Source organism: Balaenoptera physalus, assembly GCF_965194825.1.
Source record: "Balaenoptera physalus genome assembly, chromosome: 1".
Classification (NCBI taxonomy): Eukaryota; Metazoa; Chordata; class Mammalia; order Artiodactyla; family Balaenopteridae; genus Balaenoptera; species Balaenoptera physalus.
Genome location: NC_138882.1, coordinates 32,773,231 through 32,799,746, shown reverse-complemented (window position 1 = coordinate 32,799,746; position 26,516 = coordinate 32,773,231). Strand labels below are relative to the sequence as shown.

Below are 26,516 nucleotides of genomic sequence, written 5' to 3'. Positions count from 1 at the left end.
CAATCCTTCTCAAACTCTTCCAAAAAATTGCAGAGGGAGAAACACTTCCAAATTCATTCTACGAAGCCACCATCACCCTGATACCAAAACCAGAAAAAGATAACACACACACAAAAATTGTAGACCAATATCACTGATGAACATAGATGGAAAAATCCTGAACACAATACTAGCAAACAGAATCCAAAAGCACATTAAAAGGATCATACACCATGATCAAGTGGGATTTATCCCAGGGATGCAAGGATTCTTCAATATATGCAAATCAATCAATGTGATACAGCACATTAACAAATTAAGGAATAAAAACCATATGATCATCTCAATAGATGCAGAAAAAGATTTTGACAAAAATCAACACCCATTTATGGTAAAAACTCTCCAGAAAGTGGGCATAGAGGGAACCTACCTCAACATAATAAAGGCCATATATGACAAACCCACAGCAAGCATCATACTCAGTGGTGAAAAACTGAAAGCATTTCCACTAAGATCAGGAACAAGACAAGGATGTACACTCTCGCCACTTTTATTCAACATAGTTTTAGAAGTCCGAGCCACAGCAATCAGAGAAGAAAAAGAAATAAAAGGAATACAAATTGGAAAAGAAAGGTAAAACTGTCACTGTTTGCTGATGACATGATATTATACATAGAAAATCCTAAAGATGCCACCAGAAAACTACTAGAACTAATCAATGAATCTGGTAAGGTTGCAGGATAAAAAATTAATGGACAGAAATCTCTTGCATTCCTATACACTAATGATGAAAAATCTGAAAGAGAAATTATGGAAACACTCCCATTTACCATTGCAACAAAAAGAATAAAATACCTAGGAATAAACCTGCCTAAGGAGGTGAAAGACTTGTACTCAGAAAACTATAAAACACTGATGAAAGAAATCAAAGATGACATAAACAGATGGAGAAATATACCATGTTCTTGGATTGGAAGAATCAATATTGTGAAAATGGCTATACTAACCAAAGCAATATACAGATTCAATGCAATCCCTATCAAACTACCAATGGCATTCTTCACAGAATTAGAACAAAAAATTTTACAATTCATATGGAAACACAAAAGACCCCGAATAGCCAAAGCAATCTTGAGAAAGAAAAATGGACTTGGAGGAATCAGGCTCCCCAACTTCAAACTATACCACAAAGCTACAGTAATCAAGACAGCATGGTACTGGCACAAAAACAGAAATATAGATCAATGGTACAAGACAGAATGCCCAGAGATAAACCCACGTACATACGAGCACCTAATTTACGACAAAGGAGGCAAGAACATACAATGGAGAAAAGACAGCCTCTTCAATAAGTGGTGCTGGAAAAACTGGACAGCTACATGTAAAAGAATGAAATTAGAACACTCCCTAACACCATACACAAAAATAAAGTCCAAATGGATTAAAGACTTAAATGTAAGACCAGACACTATAAAACCCTTAGGGGAAAACGTAGGAAAAACACTCTTTGACATAAACCATAGAAAGATCTTTCTCCACCCACCTCCTAGAGTAATGAAAATAAAAACAAAAATAAACAAATGGGACTTAATTAAACTTAAAAGCTTTTGTACGACAAAGTAAACCATAAACAAGACAAAAAGACAACCCTCAGAATGGGAGAAAATATTTGCAAATGAAACAACAGACAAAGGATTAATCTCCAAAATATACAAAGAGCTCATGGAGCTCAATATCAAAAAAACAAACAATCCAGTTAAAAAATGGGCAGAGGACCTAAATAGACATTTCACCAAGGAAGACATACAGGTGGCCAAGAGGCACATGAAAAGATGCTCAACATCACTAATTATTAGAGAAATGCAAATCAAAACTACAGTGAGGTATCACCTCACAACAGTCAGAATGGCCATTATCAAAAAATCTAAAAACAATAAATGCTGGAAAGGGTGTGGTGAAAAGGGAACCCTCCTGCACTGTTGGTGGGAATGTAAATTGATACAGCCACTATGGAGAACAGTATGGAGGTTCCTTAAAAAACTAAAAATAGAACTACCATATGACCCCGCAATTCCACTACTGGGCATATACCCTGAGAAAACCATAAATCAAAAAGAGACATGTACCATAATGTTCAATGCAGCACTATTTAGAATAGCCAGGACATGGAAGTAACCTAAATGTCCATCAACAGATGAATGGATAAAGAAGATGTGGCACATATATACAATGGAATATTACTCAGCCATAAAAAGAAAAAGTTATTTGTAGTGAGGTGGATGGACCTAGAGTCTGTCATACAGAGTGAAGTAAGTCAGAAGAAGAGAAGCAAATACCATATGCTAACACATATATATGGAATCTAAAAAAAAAGAAAAAAAATGGTACTGATGAACCTAGTGGCAGGGCAGGAATAAAGAGATAGACATAGAGAATGGACTTGAGGACATGGGGTGGGAGGGCGAAGCTGGGGCAAAGTGAGAGTAGCATCAACATATATACACTACCGAATGTAAAATAGTTGGGTGGTGGGAAGCAGCAGCATAGCACAGGGAGATCAGCTCAGCGCTTTGCGATGACCTAGAGGGGTGGGATAGGGAGGGTGGGAGGGAGGCTCAAGAGGGAGGGGATATGGGGCCATGTGTGTGCATATGGCTGATTTGCTTTGTTGTGCAACATCAACTAACACAGTATTGTGAAGCAATTATACTCCAATAAAGGTCTATGAAAAACAAAAAAAAAACCTAAGCATAACAAGCAGAGCGAAAGATGGATTGGAAACAGTGGGGACTGAAAGCAAGGAATCTAGTTAGCTAGTTACTGGAATATTCTAGGTGAGAGAAAACTAGGGCAGTGGCAGGGGAGATGGAAAAGAGGGCAGGATACAGGAGGCCTTGCTGAAACAGAAGCAGCAAGAACTGCCAACCAGTTGAATGTGGGATGTGAGGAAAGGGAAGAATAAAAGGACGAATCTCCTAATACGGCGTTGGGAGAGACCTTAAAACTCAGCTAGATCAAGTCTGAAAACCAAACTTGGAATACCTTCTTCAACAAAGCCATACACACATGCCCAGTGTATGTGGGATACAATGTGTTTTTCTTGCTCCCTTTCCTTTTTCAGGAGTAGGGCACACACCAGGGTCGGATAACAGAAGATTCCACAACTGTTCTGTGCAGGGATTTCGGGGGTATCGCTGCAGGGCCAGCTTCATGGGTGTGTGACCCACGTGGTCACACAGGGACCTGTGCCTAGGGGGCCCCATGTTTGGCTTAATGCTCTTCTGTTGCTCCCTTGGAATTCTTCCTAATTTCTGAACAAGGAGCCCTGCGTTTTCATTTCGCACTGGGTCCTGCAGACTATGTGGCTGGTCCTGGGCCTGTGGCAGTTGCTGCTGGGAAGAGAGGCAGAGGTGAGGGTCAGATAACCCAGTCTGTCTACAGACTCTGAAATGCGAGGGCAGCCGGGGTTGCAATGAACGTGGAAGAGAAGGGTGTGGATCCTAAGAGTCGCAGCCTATCTCACAGGCTTGCTGCGAATGTTAAATGAGCAAATGTATGTAAAGGGCTCGGAACAGTGTCTGGCACGTAGTGATTGCTATGTGCATGTTTAGTGTTAGTATTATTCCCTCCCTGCATGGATTCCTCACTTGACAGTCCCAGGTTGATTATTCACAGGGTCACAGTTAACTTCTCATTTTTACATTGTTAGCCTGGCATTCACCATCCAGCCCTAGGCTTATGATTGTCTTTTGGGGAAAAAAATCCAACAATAATAAATATCACAATAAACAAACGTGTGATCTCACATCCTCTCATCCTTAGTGTAACTAAATAGTGCTTCAGGCTGTGTCTGTCCGTGTGGGATGTGTGTCTGTGTATGTCTTTGTGTCTGAGAGGAAGCTTTTTTTTTTTTTTTTAATCTTAACTCAATTAATTAGGGGTTCTCTCTGGTGGTTTAATTTTTTTCTTTACCTGCCTTTTTTGTTCATATAGAAAAGACTCTTGAACCACCTGCTTCCTCCCTCCCTCCACTTGTCCTCAGATCCCCAAGGGGAGGGCAGGATCTAAAGGAAGGACTACATTACTATTGTCATCATGATAATGGCTCCCTCTCCCACTTCCCTCCACTCCCATCTGAGTCCCCAGAGCCTGTAAAGTGCTCAACCTTTGTCCTTAAAGTACAGCTCCTTTTACTGGCGGTAAAAAATTAAAATACTGGCCCGACACCTCTATTCTGTGAACAGTTGTCCTGATCAAAGTCTGGAAGCTGTTTCCCCTGCCCTCTCCTAATCTTAGATGGTCCCAACCTATTCCCAGTAAGACAGAGCTCTCTCTTAACTATCCTGGGGTTTCAAGTCTATGGAGGACTGCATATTTTTTCCTTAGCAGAAATAGTTGTGGTTTTTCCTAACAACTTTGCAAGTTCCCCATAGAGTTGGAAATTCCCTTCCTGGTTGCAGCTTTTAACGGATGCACAAGAAGCCTGGTGTGGTCCTATCTTTCCTGTTGTGTGACTCTAGGAAGTCAGCTTAAAGTCTCTGGGCCTCAGATTACAAGGATTTCCTAGATTAAGACGGATTGAAGGCTGAAAAGGGAAGGATTTATTTTTGGAGGACCCTGGGAGAAGGGATTTACAAACATCTCTGTGGTGAGAATAGCCAATTGGGGAACTACCAGCACACTTAGATTCCTCTTCTTGAAAAAAAATGAGCTTAATAATTTCCATTGCTAATTCCTATCCCTTACCCTCACCTCCATGCCTGCCTCCACCCTCAGCTGTTGACTGATAGAGTAGCTAAGCTGTACTCTCCCCTCTCCCACTTATACACACACTTCTGGGAGGCCTTAGATAAATAGGAGGCAGAGGCAAGCCTGAGGAACTATTATTATCATTATGATGACTATTATGCTTTCAGCATGAGAAACAGGAAGTGAAACTGACTAAAATGCCCAATGATAAATGTCTAGCCCCATCTTCTCAGCCAGACCTAAAAGCAAAGAAGCCAGCCAAAGAAAACTGTGGTCCCACCACAGGCTCTATCAACCTCCAGTATGTGTGTGTGTGTGTGTGTGTGTGTGTGTGTGTGTGTGTGTTACAAGGAGTGTCTTTTTTTTTTTTTTTTTATAAATTTATTTATTTTTGGCTGTGTTGGGTCTTCGTTTCTGTGTGAGGGCTTTCTCCAGTTGCGGCGAGTGGGGGCCACTCTTCATCGCGGTGCGCGGGCCTATCACTGTCGCGGCCTCTCCCGTTGCGGAGCACAGGCTCCAGACGCGCAGGCTCAGTAGTTGTGGCTCACGGGCTTAAGTTGCTCCGCGGCATGTGGGATCCTCCCAGACCAGGGCTCGAACCCGTGTACCCTGCATTGGCAGGTGGACTCCCAACCACTGCACCACCAGGGAAGCCCACAAGGAGTGTCTTTAAATAACTAGTTTCCAGGACTTGTGATCTTTCCACCTTATTCTAATGCCCATGCTTCCTCCTTCATGTGATATCCTCAGGGTCCTTCCTTACTATTTCCTTCCCCATTTCCTAGAGAGAGCTTCCAAAGGCTGTCAGATGTTAAAGGACACGTCCAGTGATTAATTGGTTCCTCTACACACACCTTATCTGCTGACGCCAGGTCTGAGGCTGATGCTTTCCTCTGGAGCCTGTTTTGTCCCCACAGTAGACATTCCCTGAGCCAGAGGCCTTTCTTCCCTCTCCCTTCAGGGGAGCTATGTTTTCTCTTCTGGCCTGGACGCCTGACACTCCATCTGCTTGGCTGATTATCCACATCCTTTGTCTTTCTCAGGAATCGATTATGGATAAACGGTAGTCGGAAAACAGGGCATGGGGCCATGTAATTACCCCACGTTGACATTTCCATTCGCAGCACCAGGGCCCCTGGAAATGCTGAAAAACAGTAGAAATGACCTGATTATCAGACTGCCTTGTTAGCTCAACTTCCCAGGGAGAAAAGAGCAGACAGCTGTGAGGGAAGTAAATGGAGCAAGCTGGTGTTTTGGAAATACCCCCGCATTTGGACAATGTTCTGAAAAATGCAGAGGGAACAGAAGAGAAAAGGCTTCAGGACAAGGAGCAGGGAGAGGGAGAGTAGGATGCTCAGCTCTTGTTCTCCTCCCAACACCTTTAATGGCTTTTGGACCAAGATCTTGATCCAGAGAAATAGATTATTGGAATTTTGGTTTGGGAAAAAATAGCCATCTTAGTTTCATTGCCATTTTTTCCAAGCCTAGAACAGGGTCCAGTGGAGCCCATCCAGGGTTGGCATGGGGGTGAGGTCACAACAGGGTAACTGATGGGAGAAGAAACTCTAGGATAGAGCCTTATGCCCCAAGCTGTCTATCTTTGGGTGGCCCCTGCTCCCTGCTCAGGAAAGCATGGTGCCTAAGAAGACAGGGTTGGGTCCCAGCTTCCCACCTTCAAAGCCCCACTCCAGTCCTTACTTTAAGTCACTTAAACACACTGGGCCTCAATTTCCTCATCTGGGTCCCCGAAAGGATATTAGTAACACCTGCCTTGTAGGGCTGTTCTGGGAATTGCTTAACACATGACGAGCGCTTAGAACCATGTCAGGAACATAGGAAGTGCTTGATCAATTGGCGTGATTATTATGACTTTTATTTGTCTTTCCCTGAGTGCCAGCCACCATCTTCCATTCCATCTGCCCAGCAAAAATAAGTGTCATATTCTGTGGCAGGCACTGGACAGCCACCCCCAGGGATGGATAAGAAGTTTGCAGGAGGCTTCACTGCCTGCCAGGTCTCTGTTCTTTCTTAACACAGTGCGGAGCACACAACAGGTAGTGTCATCTTGACTCCAGGCTTCCTGGTTCCTTGCCCCCGGTCCTTGCCCGTTCACCTTCATTTGCTTCTTCTGCTGCCCTGCTCTTTCTTTTCCCAGCTCTGTAGAAGATGGTCCCAGGTGTCCCAGCCCAGGCCACGCTGGAGTCCCGCCAGGCCCTTCCCTGACTCATCCTGGTGAGGAAGCCCGCTAATCTTCCCACTCAGCACGTCTCCCTTTCCAGGCCCTGGGTTCCCCACACACTCCCTGAGGAAGCTGGAGGAGGGCCGCTTGGCTCTGTAATCACCACACTTCTTGGTGGTAAACAAGAACCAGATTCCTGGGGAGTGACGCAGGCAGGAGCTCAGTGGCCCGGACAGCTGCGATCACACCGAGACTTGAAGAAACACCCCTGCTTGGGCCCTGACCTGTCTGGGGAAGGCCCAGGGGAAGGCTGCCCACACACCCCTCTTTGCTACCTTTCCTATTGACAGGGGTCTTTGCACCAGATGGCTCTGCAGACACAAGGGGGGCAGCCAGTGGGCCCAGATTCGGAGGCCTCCCCCACAGAACTGGGGAGCATAGCCCCATCCGTCCTCTTCCAGGATTGGTCTCACCCTCTTCCCTGATCTATACCCAGCTCCCACCCCAGGCCATCATGGCTCACTTCCTATCCCTTCCCTCACCGATGCTGGGAGAAGCCTCAGACTCCGGAGGATGCCCTGATCCCAGGAAGCACAGAGTAAAGGCTGCACTGCAGGCTGGCATGGCCACGAGCTACCCAAGCCTTTTGACTTTGGCTAACATGGCTCATCCAGGGCTTCCCTCTTGACAGTGGACTTTGGAGTTTAGGATCTGGTGTCCTGGGATTTAGGCCAAACACAGTCCATGCTAGTTCTTAAGCGAAAAGCTGGACTGGCTTAAATACCTCTGGAAGGATGCACGAGAAAATGGGGCAGAGAACTGGGTGGCTGGGAGAGAGCTGTTTACTATATGTCCTTTGGGGCTTTTGCATTGTGTACCATGTTCACGTACTAAAGCAGGGGTCCCCAACCCCCGGGCCACGGGCCGATACTGTTCCGTGGCCTGTTAGGAACCGGGTCGCACAGCAGGAGGTGAGCAGTGGCAAGCAAGCAAAGCTTCATCTGTATTTAGAGCTGCCCCACATCGCTCGCGTTACTGCCTGAGCTCCACCTCCTGTCAGCATTATGGTGAGTTGTATAATTATTTCATTATATATTACAATGTAATAACTATAGAAATAAAGTGTACAATAAATGTAATGAGCTTGAATCATCCCGAAACCATCCCCCCTCCCACCGGTCTGTGGAAAAATTGTCTTCCACGAAACTGGTCCCTGGTACCAAAAAGTTTGGGGACTGCTGTATTAAAGGTTCAGAGAGAGAGAGAGAGATGGAATATTCTGTAATTTTGTAAATCTTCTATGTGTTGAATATAGGGAAGAGTCCTTTGTCTCGCTCCTCAAGGCAGAAGGGACAGTGATGCAGCTGCATTGGGGAGGCCTCATCTGGGTCCGACTTCAGGTTTAGAAGGGGCTGTCAGAGGCAGGTGGCTGCTTGGGGAGATTTTCCAAGTGTCTGAACGACTTGGAATCTTGCACTAAAAGGTGACACGTTGCTGAGTGCAGTGATCCAGAAGGAAGGAGGGGGGACCTGTGACCCCTCTAGTGGACCTGTGACCACTCTCCCATCTCATGGACAGTTAAGCCCCTCTGTACCAGAGAGGTCGACACGGGCGGGTCATTCGGCTGCCTTTGCACTGGGAGCCAACACCAGGGGTCTGGCTACCGGGGGCCCAGTGTCCTTCCTGGTAGATGCCAGAAACTGCCTCCAATTTCCAGGTATTGTGTATTAATCTTAGTACATTTGTTTCTTTATTTTATTTTTTAAAATATTTATTTATTTATTTTAGGCTGTGTTCGCTGTTTGTTGCTGCGCGCGGGCTTTCTCTAGTTGCGGCGAGCGGGGGCTACTCTTCGTTGCGGTGCGTGGGCTTCTCATTGCGGTGGCTTCTCTTGCTGCGGAGCACGGGCTATAGGCGCTCGGGCTTCTGTAGTTGCAGCACGTGGGCTCAGTAGTTGTGGAGCACGGGCTTAGTTGCTTTGCAGCATGTGAGATCTTCCCGGACCAGGGATCGAACCCGTGTCCCCTGCATATTGACAGGTGGATTCTTAACCACAGGGGAGGCCCCATTTTTTTCTTTAAAAACACTTCTTTCTTCTTTGTTCTAAGTTCTTGCATTTATATCATGTGTTGAAGTTTGCACAGCACTTTCACATAGTATTACCAATGGCTCCCTGTTGCCCAAAGTCCAAAACCTTAGTGGAATGTCTAGCCCTTAAATCTGCTTTTCGCCTCACATCTTGACACTCTCCCCTGCACACCCTACATTCCAGCCTGTGCTGACCACCTGCTGCTCCTAAACAGGCTGTGCAATTTCTCGTCTCCCTTTGCTCCATTGTTTAGTGTTACCCCTTTCTCCTCCTCTGCCTGGAGAATTCTTGCCCATATTTAGATCCCTAGGTCAAATGTCATTTCTTTGGTGAGAACTTTCTAGATGACTCTCTCCTGTTTGTGAGCCCTGAAGACCCATACTTAAACCCTCTCAAGGCCACACCCATTAGGACGGCTATTACCAAAAACAAAACCCAAAAAACCTAGAAAATAACAAGTGTTAGCTAAGTGGAGAAATTGCAACTCTTATGCATTGCTGATGGGAATGTAAAATGATGCAGCTGCTATGGAAAATAACATGGCAGTTCCTAAAGAATTTTACATAGAATTAGCATAGGATGCAGCAATTCAACTTCTGGGTATATAGCTAAAAGAATTGTAAGCAGGGACTCAAACAGATATTTGTACACCCATGTTCATAGCATCATTATTCACAATAGCCAAAGGGTGAAAGCAAACCAAGTGTCCATCAAGAGGGATGAGTGAATAAATAAAAGGTGGTATATATATATATAAAATGGTACAGCCTTAAAAAAAGAGGAAATTCTGACACATGCTACAACATGAATGAACCTTAAATACATTATGCTAAGTAAAACAAGCCAGTCATAAAAAGACAAATACTGTATGATTTCACTTATATGAGTTTCCTAGAGTAGTCAAATCCATAGAGACAGAAAGTAGAATGGTGGTTGCCAGGGGTTGGGAGGAGGATGGGATTGGGGAGTTATTATTTAATGACTTCAGAGAACTAATTTAGGAAGATGAAAAGTTCTGGAGATGGATGGTGGTGGTGGCTGCACAACAATGTGAGTGTACTTAATGCCTCTGAACTAGTTAATAGTTAAAATGATACATTTTATGTTATGTATATACATAACCGTCACCATTTACATATACATGTAAATATATATATATGTAACTTCTCAAGGCACTCAAGGTCCATCAGGGTCCTCTGAGCATTCCTATGCCCAGTACAATACTTGACCTTAACTGGTGCTCAGTCAATGTTTGTGGATATGAAAAGGGGTGCAAAATTGATGGTGGGGGTCAGGTGCAGGTACCAGGCTGGCCCACATGCCAACTTCTCTCTTACAGCACATCCAATTTTCCCCTGCACCTACTGCTCCAATGAAGGGAGGGTTCTAGACATCTATCCAAAGCTGTGGGGAGACGCCTTTCCAGCATCAATGAGCGAGCTTCCAGGAATGAGAGGGACTTGCCCGCAACATGTACTATATAGGTCACACAAAAGGAAGAACTTCCTTTCATGATATAGTGAGACACCGGAAGTTCTGAGAGCCTAAAGTTTTTAAGGTCACACACCTACTTGTCTACATGTAGGTGTGGTCTTTTGAGAAAGTTGACAGATCAGGTGGTCTTCACAGGTCCTTTTCATCTCTACAATATTATAGTTTTCATAACCTAAAGAGAAACATGGGGGAAAAAGTTAGCGCCTACCTCTGTCATTTAATGAGCAAAAACAAAACAAAATGTGGGTTATACCACATGTACCTCATATATTTAGGTCATTTCTCAAAAGCTTATACATCCTAGGATCCTAAATTCACTACTGCTTAAATGACTTTATTCATTGCCTTTAACTCTCTGTCTTGGAGGAAGAGTCTTTGGAATCTGAGTAAGTTGCAGGTTGCAGACTGTTTCCTTCTCCTGAGCCATGCGCACAGGCTGGGATGGCTTCCCCAGAGTGGCCTGGCAGGTGTCAGGTGGCTGGACAACTTACAGGAGCATTTAGGAACATGGACTTTGACATGTGTGGAAACAGCATGAGTTTTGAATTCCAGCTCTTCTGCTCTAGTGTGATGACTTTGGCCGGGTATTTAACCTTTCTGAGCCACAGTGCTTTCAATGATTGGAATAGCAGAAATAATACTAACTAAGTACAGCCTGTCGAGAGGATTGAAAGAGATGATTGGTATGAATGTACCTGCTGCATAATAACCGCCCCACAGAGACCAATCAGTATGTGTCAGTAACAGCTCAAAACTTGGCACAGGAATATTAATCTAGGGAGTATTATCTCCCCCTTCATTATACAAAAATAATGCAGAGGTGCAGTTATTATAGTAGTAAGTGGTAGAGGTGGGATTTGAACCCAGGACTTGATTCCGCCATGTTCTGCTGCCTCAAAATTATGGTCTCATGGGAAGCTGTTTATTCTTATACACTTAGGAAATTGCTACCCAGTCCACACACACACACACACACACACACACACACACACACAGACACACACACATCTCTTCCTACCTTTCCTACCTTCCCACTCCCATTTACTCATCTTAAGTGAGGGATGGAAAAAAATTCCAGGGGTCAGCAGGTTACCAGACAAAGACCAATGACCCTTTGGGTTGACACACCCTGGTTGTGCTCCTGGATGGCAAATCCCCTTTACCTTTCTCCCTTCCCCATTTCACTATCCAGGCTGAATGCTCATCTGAATCGCAATTGACATGCCAGATACAGGCTAGACTGGAGGGGCAAAACTTTTAATATGGGACAACAGTCTTGGGTTATCTTGACTATGGTGGAATATTTACCCCTTTCCTCTCCATTTCCCATACTAAGGCACGGAATTTACAGTTAGGCAACCTGTAGTCTTAATTAGTCCCATTTTCCGTCCCTTTGGACCAGGTCATGTCTGTCGATGTGCAGAAGCTAAGTTTCTGTTCCCCCTTAGGTACTTCCTTCTTTCTCTTCCCATTCCCATTCGTCCCCTCTGCTCTGGCTGCTCCCTGCTGTGGCATTAAACAGTCAAAGGATGGGGTGCAGATAAGGGCATTGGGGTGGGGGAGCAGAGCATTTCTTCCCCTCTGAGATGTCCTCACATAGGCGACTGCCCACAATATTTGCTTTGGGTAAAATTTCTTTCTGTGGATCAGTCCCTAGCACTTTCAGAGATTTCAGAAATTTTGTGATGAATAATTCTTGTATATCTGTCATTTTTGCTTTGGAGAATTTCTCAATCTCTCAAAGAAAAACTAGCCTATAACATGAAGACTGCTTATCTCTCCTAGGCCTCGAGTCATTTTCCTTTCCAAGAGTGAGCTTTCAGTGAAGAGAGCCTTTCCTGTGAATCATGCTCGCTTCTGCAGTATTTTGTGTGCCCCAGCAATAGATACAAAGGCCACTTTATCTGTGTGCATATATCTATCCAACAGCTTGCGGATGATCGTATTTCATCAAGAGTGTGTTATCTGAAAATGTGCAGGAAATTCACCTCCATAGATTTTCACCCCTTGTCATCCATTCATAATGCCATATCACAGCAAAATAGGAAATTTTTACTCTGATGGTGGAAGGCAGGACGGGGGAAGCCTTGAGAAGAGATATTGTCATGGATTCACAAGTAATCGTATCATATAACCCAGCCATGCTGGGTTATACTCTGTATACTCTGTAACAGATTAGGTCAAGATTGAAGGAAATTGAGGTGTGGGAGATTTAAAGTTTATCTAAAATGGAAAGTATAGGCCATACCTCTTTAGGTCATTCCTGCCCAGAAATGGCAAGATACCATATTTTGGACATCAAGAAGGATATGTGGGTGTATGTCTGCTTAGGATTTAGAGTGGGGGCCATGAAAATGGACTTTGGGTCAGAAAGACCTGGGTTCTGTGCTTTGTTAACTATGTACCCCAGGAAAGTTATTCAATTTCTCTAGGACTAAGTTTCCTCATTTTTAAAATAGATAAATAGATAAATGAGGATAACAGTACGTATCTCATAGGGTTGTATAATAGTTAGAATGGGATTTGGATGTGAGTGATAGAAAACTTAGAACATCAGTTGCTGTAATAAGAAGGACATTTATTTCTATTTCATATAAAGGCTGGGTAAGTTGTTTAGGGCTGATACGATGGATCCAGTCTCCATCTTCTATCCATACTCCATGGATAGAAGGACATAGACTATATCCTTTTGCTCTGTCATCCTCAACCTGTGGCCTCCAATTCATGATTCAAGATGGCTGCTCAAGCTCCAGCCATTACATAAAAAAAAAAAAAAAAAAAAAAATTATTTATTTATTGGCTGCATTGGGCCTTAGTTGCTGCACGTGGGCTCTTCGCTGCAGTGCTTGGGATTCTCTCTAGTTGTAGTGCGCGAGGGCTCCAGAGCTCGGGCTCAGTAGTTGTGGCGCGTGGGCTTAGTAATGCCCTGTGGTATGTGGGATCTTAGTTCCCCAATCAGGGATTGAACTGGCGTCCCCTGCATTGCAAGATGGATTCTTAACCACTGGACCACCAGGGAAGTTCCTCCAGCCATTACATTTTTATTCCAGCCACCAGGAAGGAGAAAAGAGGAAGAGAAAGAGGAGGACTTACCTCTTTTCTCAACAGCTTCCATTTACAAGTCATGAACACAGCCAGCTGTAATGCAGGCTGTAGTTTTGATTCCGGGCAGTCATGTGCTTAGCTAAATACTGAAGATTCTTTACTATCAAAGAGGGGGAAATGGATCCTGGCGGAAACAACCAGCAATCTCTACCACAGGCCCTCAGGAGATTTAAATGAGACAATGGCGGGCTGAGCACAGTGTTGGGTATAGAGTAAGCACTCAATAATCGCCATCATTATCATCATCGTCACCATCATCGTGAGGAGGTGGGGAATACTCTGAAACTATGACAAGACATTGCCTTATTTTAACCTCATCTTTCTGATGAAGTCACCCATATCCACCTCCCTTTTAAGACACTATGAGCTTCACCTTTTATGAAGGTCAGACACCTTTATGTGTCCTTATGAAATAAAACTATATAAAAGGAAAGCAAAGGAATGATGAACCTAGGATTCAAGATAATGGTTATCTTGGCCAGAGAAAACAGAGGTGGGTTGGGGGTGAATGGAGGAACCACCTAGTTAGATGTATGCTACTGTCAAAGTCCTGGTTTTCATTTTGGGTAGTGGATTCACAGGTGCCTACTGCATTATTAAAAATAACTAAGGACTTTCCTGGTGGTCCAGTGGTTAGGACTTGGCACTTTCACTGCCATGGCCTGGGTTCAATCCCTGGTCAGGGAACTAAGATCCCTGCAAGGTGCAGCCAAAAAACCCGCCCCAAAACAAAACAAAACAAAACAACCAAACTAATAACTAATTAAATAAAAGCAGAGATACATGGACCAATGATTCAATGATGAGGAGGATTATAATTAACCAAATTCTATGTACCTGAGGTCTTTAAATTGTCTTTGTGTGTACAGTATTGCATGGCATATGTGTTTGCATGTCAATAGTAGACAAAAATAGTACTTTCTATTTGCATAGACTTTTAACTTCTGAAGTGCTTCTACGTATCCATAAAAATTGTTTAAGTAGTTCATTACAGATGGTTGAGAGCTTGGTATTATACAAATAGGACTTTGGACTTCCATGTACTAAGAAAAAATATTTTATTTTATTCTTACAATAGCTCTACAAGGGAGGCAGGACAGATGTTATCATCACTGTTGGACAGATGAGAAAGAGGGAACTGAGAGGGCACGGGACTTGCATGAGGTTACATAGTTAGTTAGAACTGGAATGGAACTTAAGACTCTGGATCTCTTGCCCATCTTAGGTTCTTCCTTTAGCCCATCTCACTCCCCAGTTATTATCCATCCATTAGACATTTATTTCGTGTCTGTTACATGCCAGGCATATTGCACTTATGTGTTTGTGTTGATATATGTATATGTTTTCTGGGTGCTGTGTGTGCAGCTTCTGTAACCTCTATGTACTGAGTCCTTGTGTGACCCGTGGGCCTAATTGGTCCTTGTAATTCCAGGAGGAAGTCCCAGCTGTGGTTTCAGTTGTCTAGTTATTCCTAGGTCACTGGGCTGCAGCATCTCCCCAGAGTCCCAGCTAGATAGGAAGGCAGCTTTGATATCAGGGGCAGATCCCCAGGCAGTGGGCACAGAGCAGAGGAGCAAGCCAGCAATGCCTCAGTCATGATAAGATTTACTATTTCATGATCATTTCTAGCTTTTGGGTAGTTCTCATGAACACTATCTCATTTAATTCTCACTGAGCCCTGATATTTGATTTTATTATTTGTCTCCTTTTTTCAGATACAAAGAGGAGAGACTTGAACTCAGGTCATTTGTCTCTAAATTCTGTTCTCTTTCCACTGTGCCTTCTGTCTCTGAAAGGGCAAAAAGAGCTTATCCTCTGTCTAGGCTTGTGGAGGGAAGCAGGTGAAAACTCAGTGCCAGGCAGTAGGAAGCCACTGGTGACCCTCTGCAGAGGAAAAAAGACCAACTCCCAGCGCTGCGCAGCCCCAGCCCAGCTGAGATGAGACCGAGGAGCAGGCGCTTCTACCTCCCCATCCCTGCGTCCTTCCCTCAGTCCTTGGGCTTCTCCCTTGTGTGCCTCAGGGAGGTGATAGTAGTGCTGCAGAACAGGTGAGGTGTTTTCCAATCTCTGTGGCCGTAGGCTGTCTTTTTATCTTTGAGGAGTCAGAGGAATGGGGAACTGTCTAATAACTTATCCACCCTCTAGCATGAGAGGAGAGCTTCCGCCGCCTGCTTTTGCAGAGGAGAATCCCTCTGCCCTCACCTCCCAGACTTGTGTCAGTGCCACTCTCTTGATGCTGTCTGCTTGTACCTGTCTTCTCCCCCACAGATCAACACCATCCACCACTGCAGGCCTGAGCATGGCACCTTGCACAAAGTCAAGGTGTACGCTAAATTAACTGTGCTAAGAGCGAGTATCTGTGTTAGGGGAATCATATTTCTCCTTGGTCCATGGAATGGACCAAGGAGTGACTCCTGGGAAGGGACTCTGCTGGGAGGGTAACTTCTACCTTTCAGGCTACCCTTCACTCCATCCTTGCCTGGGCTCGGTCCTCAGGGCACCTGTCCTTAGGATGTTCCCTCCTCTGCTTCTCCCTGAGCTAGGTCTCCCTGGACAAGGGGGCTCTAGAGTGTTGGGGGAACGTGTTAGGGGCCACGTGTGGCCATAGGTAAAGTCACACTCTCTAATTTGGCCTTATCAGTAATTAAGCTGAGGTTTTGTCTTCACCTCTCTTGCTCCTTGTCTTATTTCTGAGCTGTTTTACTAGTCAGAGTGGGGAGGAGGTCAGCAGGAATGTATTTCATGATCATCCCCAAACCCCCATCAGAATATGTATCGAGACCCTCTGGCAGCTTAAATTTAGGGCCTCCCCAGTCTCCTCCCCTGATCTGGGCTATGCTTAGGTCCAGCTAGATCCTTAGTATCTTCCTCAGAGACATGGGGCTAAATTGGACTAGAACTTGGCTTCTTCAAAAATACCCATTTCTTATGGCTGTAGGTTCAGGGCCTAACTTTTCCACATTGGAAATCAGGACCTATTCCCCAGACCTTCCCTTTTTGGTACATTGTCTCAGGGAATTCTCTCCACACCCCATTCTTCCCACTGGGAGAGGTGCACCGACTTGCTCAGGATCACACAGCCAGTCAGAAGAAAAGGCTCCCTGATTTCAGGTAGTCTGAATGTCAATCCATCCTCTTCCTGCCCTGTATCCCTTTTTAGCTAATTTACATGAAAAAATGTTCAAAAGTATAATTACTAAATTGTTCATATTTATACGATAATAAATCTTTACCGAAAAACAAATTTGTGAGAAAAGAAATGCAAAACTCAGAGGAAAGTGTTCAAGTTAAAATATTCCATATTTGCCTCACCCTATTCCGAGAATGAGTGGCCTCTGTAATTCCAGGTCACCCCAGAGGTCTCATCTGGCTCATACTTGCTAGTCATCCCTCGCCTTCGAAATACACCCCCAGCTGCTGCTGTCTAAAAGAGCCAGACAATTGGAGAAAAGTGGATTATCTATCTGATTATGCAGCTACTTTCATACGCCTCCCCTTTCGCTTTACGTGGCCCTGATTATTTAAGAACTACGATTTCTCGGTCCCGGCTCCCTGTCCCCAGCCCCAGTCCCCAGCTTTGACCCTTCACGCTCCGGAAGCCTCGCGTCCTCCCCTTTAAGGCCAGCCCCTCCCCCACGCCCACGCCTCCCCAGCTCCGTCCCGCCTCCCCAAGCCCTGCCCCCTCCGACCCTCCCCTTTAAGGACCGGCCCCGGACGCAGACGAGGCTGTGACGCGGCCGCCGGCCCTCGGGCTGGGTACTTTGTCGCGCGGCCGCTTCCCCCCCGGCCGGGGCCCCGCTGTCCCGCGTTCCACCGAGCGCCTGGCCCCCGGGGGGAGGGTGGGAGGGAGGGAGCAGGGTCGGTGGGCGCCAGCGGCGCACAGCGGGACCCACGGAGCCCCGCGACCCGCCGAGCCTGGAGCCGGGCCGGGGCGGGGAAGCCGGCTCCAGCCCGGAGCAAACTTCGCAGCCGGGCTGGGGGTGGCGGGGAACCCGTCCGGAGCCGGAGGAGGGGCCCGCCGCGGGCCCTCCCGCCGCTGCTCCCGCGCCTCCGGGCACCATGCTGTCCAACTCCGGTGCTGTTCCCCAGCCCGCCGCCACCGCCGCCACCGCACCATGCTGTCCAACGCCGGCGATGTTCCCCAACCCGCCACCGCCGCCGCAACCCCCCGCCCCGGCCCAACCTCACCCCCCGGCCCAGCCGCCGCCGCAGCCCCCGCAGCAGTTCCCCCAGTTCCACGTCAAGTCGAGCCTGCAGATCAAGAAGAACGCCATCATCGACGACTACAAGGTCACCACCCAGGTCCTGGGACTGGGCATCAACGGGAAAGTTTTGCAGATCTTCAACAAGAGGACCCAGGAGAAATTCGCTCTAAAAGTAGGTTTGGGGCCCGAGGGAGGGGAGGACGGGCGGAGGGGGTCTCCCGGGGACCACCCCCGGCACTCCGCAGCGGCCTAAGCTCTCGGTGGCTCAGCGTGGTCGCGCCGACGCTTTCCTCGGACTGGCGTCGGGGCCGCGGAGGAGTGGCCGCGGCGGGGCTGCCCGTCCCGCGCGCGCGAGGGGTGCCAAGTGCGCGGCAGGGGGCGGGGGGCAGCGGGAAGGTCAGGTCCCGGCGGACCGCACAGCCGAGACCGAGTTTCCGGTCACCTCCGGGTGTGAGTGGCGGGGACTCGAGAGGACTCTTGAGGACCCTGCCATTTTGGGTTTGAGCGGCATCCAGCCGAGTCGCAACGGTTGGCTTCGGGACCACTTCTGCTAATTTTCCCCCTAGTCGCAAGGAAGTGATTTTCGGGGGTTGTGGTTCCCCATCCTCTCCTCCCTCCTTTCTTTCTGTGGGCACAAAAGGCCCATTACTCATTGAGCTGGTTGGTCGGTTGGTTTGGAGAAGTCGTATCTCAGAGGTTTATTTAGCCTCGCTCCTTATTTGGGAGCCGGAATGTGTGATTTCACTTCCCTGGGCCTTGCGAGCGCGGCTGTGCTGCCTTGGGGCGCGCCGGCCGGGGAGGTGCAAGGCTGGAGATTCCGCTGGGACACCGACACCGCCCCCACCCCAAGACCGCCCCGGGCGCGAGGGAGGATTTGTTTTGATCCGAGAGGGTGCCCCCTCCTACCTTCAGTGCCTGCGAGGCTCCAGATGGGAGGTCAGCAGGCTCCAGCGCGGTGTCTCCTGTTTCCATAGCTCCATTGATCATTGTAAACCGGGTCCGTAAACCACGGCTTGGCCAGTGCTGATTCCGCAAATCGGAGATGGCCACTTGAGTCCTGGACATGGGCGATTGGTGGACAGCAGGAGGGAGCGTTTTCCTGGAGCTGGGGAAAACCAACCTCTTTTTTTTTTTTTTCGTTTCTTTTTTAAGGGGATCTGGTAGGGGGGAGAATGGGGATTTCAGTGAGAGTATCTACTTCGGAAGTTAAACAGAATGGACTTGGAGGTCTGATGAGTCGCCAGTGCAGTGTGAGCCACTGTTCAGGGTCATGAAAAAGGTTTTCCCCAAAGAGGGGTTTCAGATCAAACCACATCTCTAAAGGTGACCCAAAACGCCTTTTTCCCCTGGGGTGTCTTAATGATTGGAGGAGGAGAAAAATACTTCCTGTGTTATATTTTCTCTTCCCCCTCAATCCCTGTGGCTAGCTGTGTTTCAGCTATTCATACGAAACTCAGATATGTGTTATGGGTGGAACTGTTGGAATATATAATTAGATATAATAAGACCCTGGTACTTGGGGGTTGAAGAAGACAAGCATGTTCAACTTAACAGATTTTAAGGCCTCTAAAATTAGTTTCTTGCTGCTTTCATCCTCCCTTTTGGGGGAGAACTTCAGCTAGCCTCAACACTGTCAGATTTGTTTGGTTTTTACTATAAGCTGTTGCTGAGGGCTTTTGGTTGTTTGGTGTCGACTTTTGGAGAAGGAATATATCAGTATCCTGAACCCTTTATTATTTGTGCCTTAGACCGTTCTTTCCTTACTCATACTGGGGGCAGGGAAGGAGAGTGGTTGTTTGACCCCGTGGCTCTAACCTCGGGGAGTGGAGTTGAGTGAATACTGTTTGACCACAGTTAACCTGTACTGTTGAGGAAGTGACAGACATTCTTTCCAGGAGAGTTTTCTATCCCCTCTGAGATGCCATCTGCCTTCACCCATCAGCAGTTTGGGGACACTGGCTGCTCATTTTCTTGGATAGCTAGAATATGGTATAAAGACTTCAGAACAAAAGCTCTCAACTTCTGCTCCTTATTCTATTTAATAGACACAGAAAACCACCCTCTAAAATGCTTTTGGGTGGCAATTCAGATTTCTATTGTAATTAATAGGAGAAAGATTTGGATTTTTTTCCCCTTTGAATGGTTTTGAAAGGAAGGATCCAGCAGTATTTTATTTTATTTTTTAAACATCTTTATTGGAGTATAATTGCTTTACAATGGTGTGTTAGTTTCTGCTTTATAACAAAGTGAATCAGCTATACATATACATATATCCCCATATCTCCTCCATCTTGCGTCTCCCTCCCACCCTCCCTATCCCACCCCTCTATGTGGTCACAAAGCACCGAGCTGATCTCCCTGTGCTAAAGATCCAGGAGTATTTTAAATAACACTCATAGTTTGTCCTTCTCAGGTTAGAAGTGGATGAAGATTGAAGTCAGAGTGTGTTTTGACAGGCAGCCTGCTCCCAGATCTTACAAGTTGACTCAACTGTTAAATTGTAGATTTCCCACATATTTTTGTGTAAAAACTTAATAATAGAGGAAGAAAGAAGGGATGAGGCATTCAGAGACTGTTAGCAGTGTCAACAGCGCTTCCAATATCCAAATACTGGCTGAGACATAATTACAGCTGTGGGGGGAATCTGGTTCAAAGAATTCTGTTCCAGAGACACACACCAAAGAGATTTCTAGATCTTGAATCTTGATTAACTTAACCATAGGTGCTGAGTACTGAAATGATTTTCAAAACCAGGAGTGTTTTGATTATTAAGCAAGGGAGGAAGAGGTGGTGGGGCAGGAGGGATTGCCTCATCGGAAAGGTGCCTGAAGAAAAAGGGAGGAGACCTCTGCTCTACCCAGGGTGTTAGGCCATTCTGGGGAGTTAGGTCAAAGAGCTGTAGAGCGGCAGCAGGGCCTGTCATGGGGGTTCTGGTATCTGCTGTCTCACAGCCCTGAGAGTTGATGAGAGGTGGCGGCTGCCTTGATGCCCTGCTCCCTGTCTGTGATCTGGTGACCTCTTAGTCCTATTAAATGTAATCAGTGATTTAAAAAATAGTCCCAATCCGCCCTGCTATTTCTCTGCCTCCATCTGAGAGAGGTAACATTTACATGCTTTTTGGTGGGTGCTATGACCTTGCCTCACCATCTCTCCTGGCTGCTTTTGCGAAAATCTGAGTCATACTCATACTTCTGTCAGAGTTGGAAGGGACTTTAGAGGTCATCTCATCCAACCCCCTCATTTTGCAGATGAGAAAACCAAGGCCCAGAGCAGAGGCTTGCTTGAGGTAATACAGCCATGCACTTGGCAGAACCAGGATTAGAACCCAGGACGCCTGACCGCTTCCCACTTGGGAACTGCACTGACATCAGCAGGCTTGGCCCTGGGACTGGCTGCTGCTCCAGAGCCTCTCAAGCCCGAGGAGCTACTGTCACCGCAGGCCCTCCTTGACTGTTGGCCAGGGGGTGCTGGGTAGGGACTTATCGGCTTCCCAGCAGAGATCGCCAGAGTTGGAGAGGCAGCTTACAAACCAACTCACCAGCTCCATGAGTTTTGAATCTTCAGTAACAAACATTTTTTTTACCACCCCCTCCCCTTTTTAGGAAGTGTTAGCTAGAAATCTTATTTACTAGTATTATTTTTTGTGCAAGAACATGAGAATTCTATTCACTATTTCTTTGGTAGGGACGCCTAGTCTCAACTCACTTGTGCAGTAATTGGTCCTATTCCCTGTGGGGTTTTTCAGTTGCTTACTGCTTCATTGTGTCACGGTGACTCTTAGGTATTAGCTGAACAAATTTAATTAAAGCCAGCACCGTTGTCCCTCTCTGCCGTGTGACTCTGATTCGGTGAAGCATATTACTGCTTTACAAAATATAGAATATTGTCATAACTTATCTCTGTTTGTCTTTCCGTTTTGTCGATTAGAGGAAACAAAGTACTGTTCCTTCTCCTTGCCTTTCTCCAGCAATCCTCCCTCTCCAGGTGACTTCGTGTCACCGCCATGTGGCTTCCTTGGTGTTCTGAAGGGGAGCTGATCAGAACCTCTCATGGTTGAGCAGGAGAGTCGGGGCTCCCACATCCCCTCAGTGCAGGCTGCACCCTCTCCAGCACGCCTCGTGCTGTGTACCGGTCCGGGAGCAACAGAGTTTGTGGCTGGGTGAGGGGCAGTGTCCCAAATTGGGGTTTGCTGGATGGAATCACAAGGTGAGGAAAGTTTCATTAATCAGCCAATCTCTTTTATCTCTACTCTTGTTACAGTACTTAACAATTCTCTGAGCATCCTACCATATGCTTTGTTGTATGGAGGATACAGACATTGAAAGTGGCCTTAAAATTTTGGAGGTCAGGACGCTTATTTGGAGAAGGTGAAATTAACAAATGTAGTCTAGGGCTGTACTGCCCAGTATGGTAGCCAATGCCCATGTATAGCTATTTAAAATTAGCTAAAATTGATTAATTAAATTAAACTAAGTTAAATTTAAAAATCAGTTGCTAGCCACATGTCACGTGTTCAGTAGCTACATGTGGCTAATGGCTACTGAATTGAACAGTGGAGAAGAACATTTTCGACCTTGTAGAAAGTTCTATTGTACTTTGCTGGTCTAGGGGTTAAATTGTGTGGTTGGGAATAGAAGAACTTTGAAGAGGCAATCTGTGAGGACCGAAGGAGCTGAGGACAGTCTCTGAGGAATGAGCACATCTGCAGGAGGTGATGGTGGCGTTGCCCTCGGGGCAGCTGAGGGGAGAGTGGATCAGTTGGTAAGGAGCAAGTGGGGCTGGTGATTCAGAATTGAGCGTAACCGCTCTTTGTGTTAAAAGCAAGTTTTAAAGTGTTTGAGGAGCATGAAGTAAACTAACAGGATGTTATAAAGAAAGGTTACAAATCTCTGAGGTTGGGGCTTGTGGTTTTTTGAGGGAAGGTGTAGCTTCTGGGTTCAGAGACCCTGTTCCTTGCTTTGGGCCCTGCCCTGGTTGCTGTCTACTGCAGCAGGACTCTTGACGTCCACTGAGGCAGGATCAAAGCTGGGGCAGCTCATGGTTCTTTTTCACTTATGAATTCTGGGCTTTGATAGAGCTTGAAAATAATCTCCAGCTAAGATGTGGGATCAGTGGCTGACAAAAGGGGGAGAAAAGCAGCCCCAGGCCTCAGGACCAAATATTGATGGGTATCTGGGAAATGAAGGGGTCCTTTTTAGAGGATGAAGGTATTGGTATTCATAATTAAGATGTTTTGACTGCTTGGAATCTGAGGAGTTGGGCCATCATCAGTTGATGATTTTATTTAAGAAGCAGGTGCAGGGGATTCAGGGAGAGGCCTGGAGGAGCCAAGCTTCAGGACTGCTGGAGGCAAACTTAATCCCTGGCCACATCCTGGGGATGACGGAGGCCCCCTCCCTACCCGCAGAGCCCAGGGATGTGTGGAGTCTGTGCCAAGAGGAATGCCAGCCATGGCGGGGAAGACAGGGCATCAGTATCTGCATCTGAGTCTTTTCACGATTCCCAAGTGGCCCTCCTGTGCTCTGATGCAGGATTCTCCCTGGTAATTTGACATCTGTGGCACAGGATTCATACTTTCCTGCTCCCTCTCCTCTGCATGAGGCCTTCCCAAGGATCCTGTGGGGTCTCTTTTTTCCCCTCCTCCCTGTGCTGCACCTTTCCAGTTGCTGCAGTGTCCTGGACAGAAGTGGGTGGGCAGGGCAGAGCTGTTCTTTGTGTTTGAAGGGGCTGCAGCTGCTCTTGGTAATGATATAAGGCTCAGTGGCAAAGGGACCCACAACTCATAGTTCCTTAGAGCTCACAACGCTCCCTGCTTATCTTTCTTGACCCTTTCCACCTCACCGAGGAAGAGGCTGGGCCAGTGCAGAAAGGTTCAGTGGTATATCCAAGGTCTTACCTGGTATCAGCATCAGAGCCGTGTCTTGGGACCTGGTTCACTGGGACCTCCTCTTGGTCTGGGTTCCTTTGGTGTTTTGGTTGCTAGAGGTAAGAGTATGGGGTTTGTGGACCTGGCGGTGCAAAACTCATCTCCACTAACTGGTCACTAGGATCTTTCTACATTAGTCATCTTAGAAACGGGGCCATTGGTAATAAGATGGGACCATGCCACTGAGCAGCTTGATGTACACCAGATGTGTAACCAAAATCAGATTTTATACCTTTTCTAGTCCTTAGGGGAATAGTGATATTTTGTGTTTTAAGATATGTATGGATATAAATATCTAGGGATGAACCCGATACCATGGGTTATGTGCTAGATTAGAAAGAAAGAAAGAGAGAGAGAGAGAGAGAGAGAGAGAGAAAGGAAGAAAGATGGATAGAGCTAGTCTTGGTGCCCTGCTAACTAGCTGTGTGACTTTGAACAGGTCAGTTAAACTTTCTAGGCCTCAGTGTACACATCAGAGGGTCAGGCTACCAGTGGCTCCTGGGACACGGCAGTGTGGGATGGTGGAGGGCTGTGCTGGAGGCAAGAGGCAGGAGAGCTTGCTGACTTGCTCCACGTCCGACCATCAGCAGTATCTGGGCCAGCGTGGATGCCCTTTTGATAGGCTTGCTGCTGGGTTGCAGGGCAGCTCCTGTCCAGTTAATTAATAACCACCATTGACCAGCTGCGCCTTCTCTTGTGTGAAGACTTGGTGAGTGTTCCAGCAAGTGCCTCAGCAGAGAGGATGGACTGTGTAACTCAGTGGGGTGTGAATCCTCTCCTTCCTTGAAATCAGAAGAATCTTAGTGTTCTGGTGGCTCAGGGTAGAGATGGGAACTCTTCATTTTTTTCCCCATCTGAAACTCCTTCCCGTTTGAAGTTACGGGGCCAAACCTGGCTGCTGTGGTTGGCTGTGCAGGCTGTGCCCTGCACAGGGCACCTGGCTGAGGGAGGAGGAGGGGGGCTCTGATCCAACCCACTGTCCACTTGTCAGGCTTTGCCTTGGTGTGTGACTGGGTCCATACAGATGGGTGCCGCCTTCTAATTCACTTGGAGTTATAGTATGGGTTTGGGGCTGTTCTGAGGTGAGAGCTGGGGACTGATTCCCAGAGCTTATCGGGAAGTTAGATGTACATCCAGGCACCACTTCTTACCCGTAGGACTGGGTACTAAGGGATGTGAGGAGACTGAGGAAGCAAGAGGAGAGGGAGATGCCTAGTGAGGTCTGTTTTCGTTTCTCTTCTTCCTGCCATTCAGGGCTAAAGCTGTGTTTTCAGCCCTGGAGCTTTGGACTGAGGTCCTGAGTGCCAGGCCAGAAGATTTTGTTGGAGGAAGAGGAGACTCAGTGGAAGCGGGGATAGGGTTGTGCTCCCCTCTGGCGGTGCACAGTTCTTGGGGGTCTTTATTCTCTGATCCGGTAAACACCTTAATGTGCCATCTGCCAGGTAGTACAGGCTGGGACGTGGCTCCAAGGTCAACCTTTATCTGTAACTGATGTTCCCTTCTAAGACCAGCCAAGCTGTGTGTTCATTCTGCCAGGAACCTGAGCTGTCCAGAAGGATCGTATGAAAGGGCATCTTACTCTTGAGGGACGTTTCCAGGCATCTCCATGGCCAGTGTCCATCCAGGGCTCTTCCAGGGACGTGAGGAGTGGTGAAGGCTTTTCTGTCTCAGAGAAGATGTGGTGAACATCTCTGTTTGGCTTATCTCCGGGATGGTTCTTTTGAACCTGAAGCAAAGGTGAAATCTCTCTAGTCACAGGTAGAGGGACTTGGGAGGAGAGCCCTTGATGGCCCCGCCAGCTTCTCCACCTTCATGCTCCTGTGGGGCTCCTTACCCTCCTGGGCCCTCCCAGGAGATGACTGAGTTGATCACTTTGCTGCCATTTTGATTATTCATATTGTTATGAGGCTCCCAGCCCACACTGGACATTTGTAACCAGGCCTTCTGCCCAGGGCCCAGAACTGTCACTCAGCCCCTCTGTCTCAACAGCTAAAAATAAACCTGCCACTGCTGCAGTCTCCCCTCGCAGCCAGGCCCTGACGCCTGTCCCAGGTCTTCCTGCCACACTGCTGGGCTGTTTCTCACACTCACTTGCACCCCCTCCCCATTGGCCCCCTTCTCTTCCAGCCTGAGCTTGGTGGGTGGTTTGGGGCCAACTGGCTTTTCTGAGTGCTGAGAGTGAGCCGTGGCTGCTGCTTCTCCAGGTGTCGACATTTATGTGTGGAGGCTCCGTGGAGCTGGGAAGGATGAATTAGCCAGGGAGGAGGGTGAGCGGGTTTGGCGCTGTTAGACTTTGTGTGTGCTTGCGTCCAGATCTGGCTTCCTCCGGACTCCACCCGCAAGCTAGCCTCCCTGGCAGAAGGAGCGTGCGGGTGAGTAGAGGAGCCCAGCGCGGCTGTCCCAGGCCCTCGCCCAGCCACCCGCCCTGTGGCTGAGCGTGCTACCTGCCCCAGGACTCCTGCCCTGCTGCTAAGCTGTACTCTCCACCTCTGCAGCATGGGGCTTCAGGTTACCAGATTCAAAAGTGTGACCTCATCTCTTTGGCTTCCAAGAATAACTGGGCCCTGGCTCTCAGGGCCTGTTTCATGAGTCAGGCCATGGCCCCTCTGGCCCTCCCAGCTCAGCCACCTGCAGGATGTCACAGAGAGCATGGGTGTCTTCTACCTCCTGACTGTGGGGGGCAGAGGTGTTGGTGATCTGTGTCCCTTGAGGTCCATCGAGGTGGCCTCTACTACTGCCCGTGGATCCCGGGGCACTGTACAACAAGGAGAGGAAACGGGCTCGGATAGC

General features: G+C 47.3%; 1 protein-coding gene and 1 long non-coding RNA gene across 4 annotated transcripts in view; one reads left to right on the top strand and one right to left on the bottom strand.

Moving 5' to 3' along the window:
- Positions 1-6,750: 6,750 nt before the first annotated feature.
- Positions 6,751-21,042, bottom strand: LOC309662251. Its single transcript, XR_014264610.1, has 3 exons — positions 18,707-21,042; positions 16,908-17,019; positions 6,751-10,662 (listed from the first exon to the last, which is right to left on the bottom strand). It is a non-coding gene; the product is annotated as an uncharacterized lncRNA (long non-coding RNA).
- MAPKAPK2 (MAPK activated protein kinase 2) overlaps positions 17,316-26,516 on the top strand; it is a 45,331-nt gene continuing 36,130 nt past the window's right edge. Inside the window, exon 1 of one of the 3 annotated variants that reach the window (XM_082462365.1) lies at positions 17,316-17,972. In XM_082462365.1, coding sequence (XP_082318491.1) covers positions 17,655-17,972 — 318 coding nt within the window. In that variant the 5' untranslated portion in view covers positions 17,316-17,654. The remainder of the gene's footprint in view (positions 17,973-26,516) is intronic. The other 2 variants (XM_082462363.1, XM_082462364.1) reach the window with 2 other exon arrangements.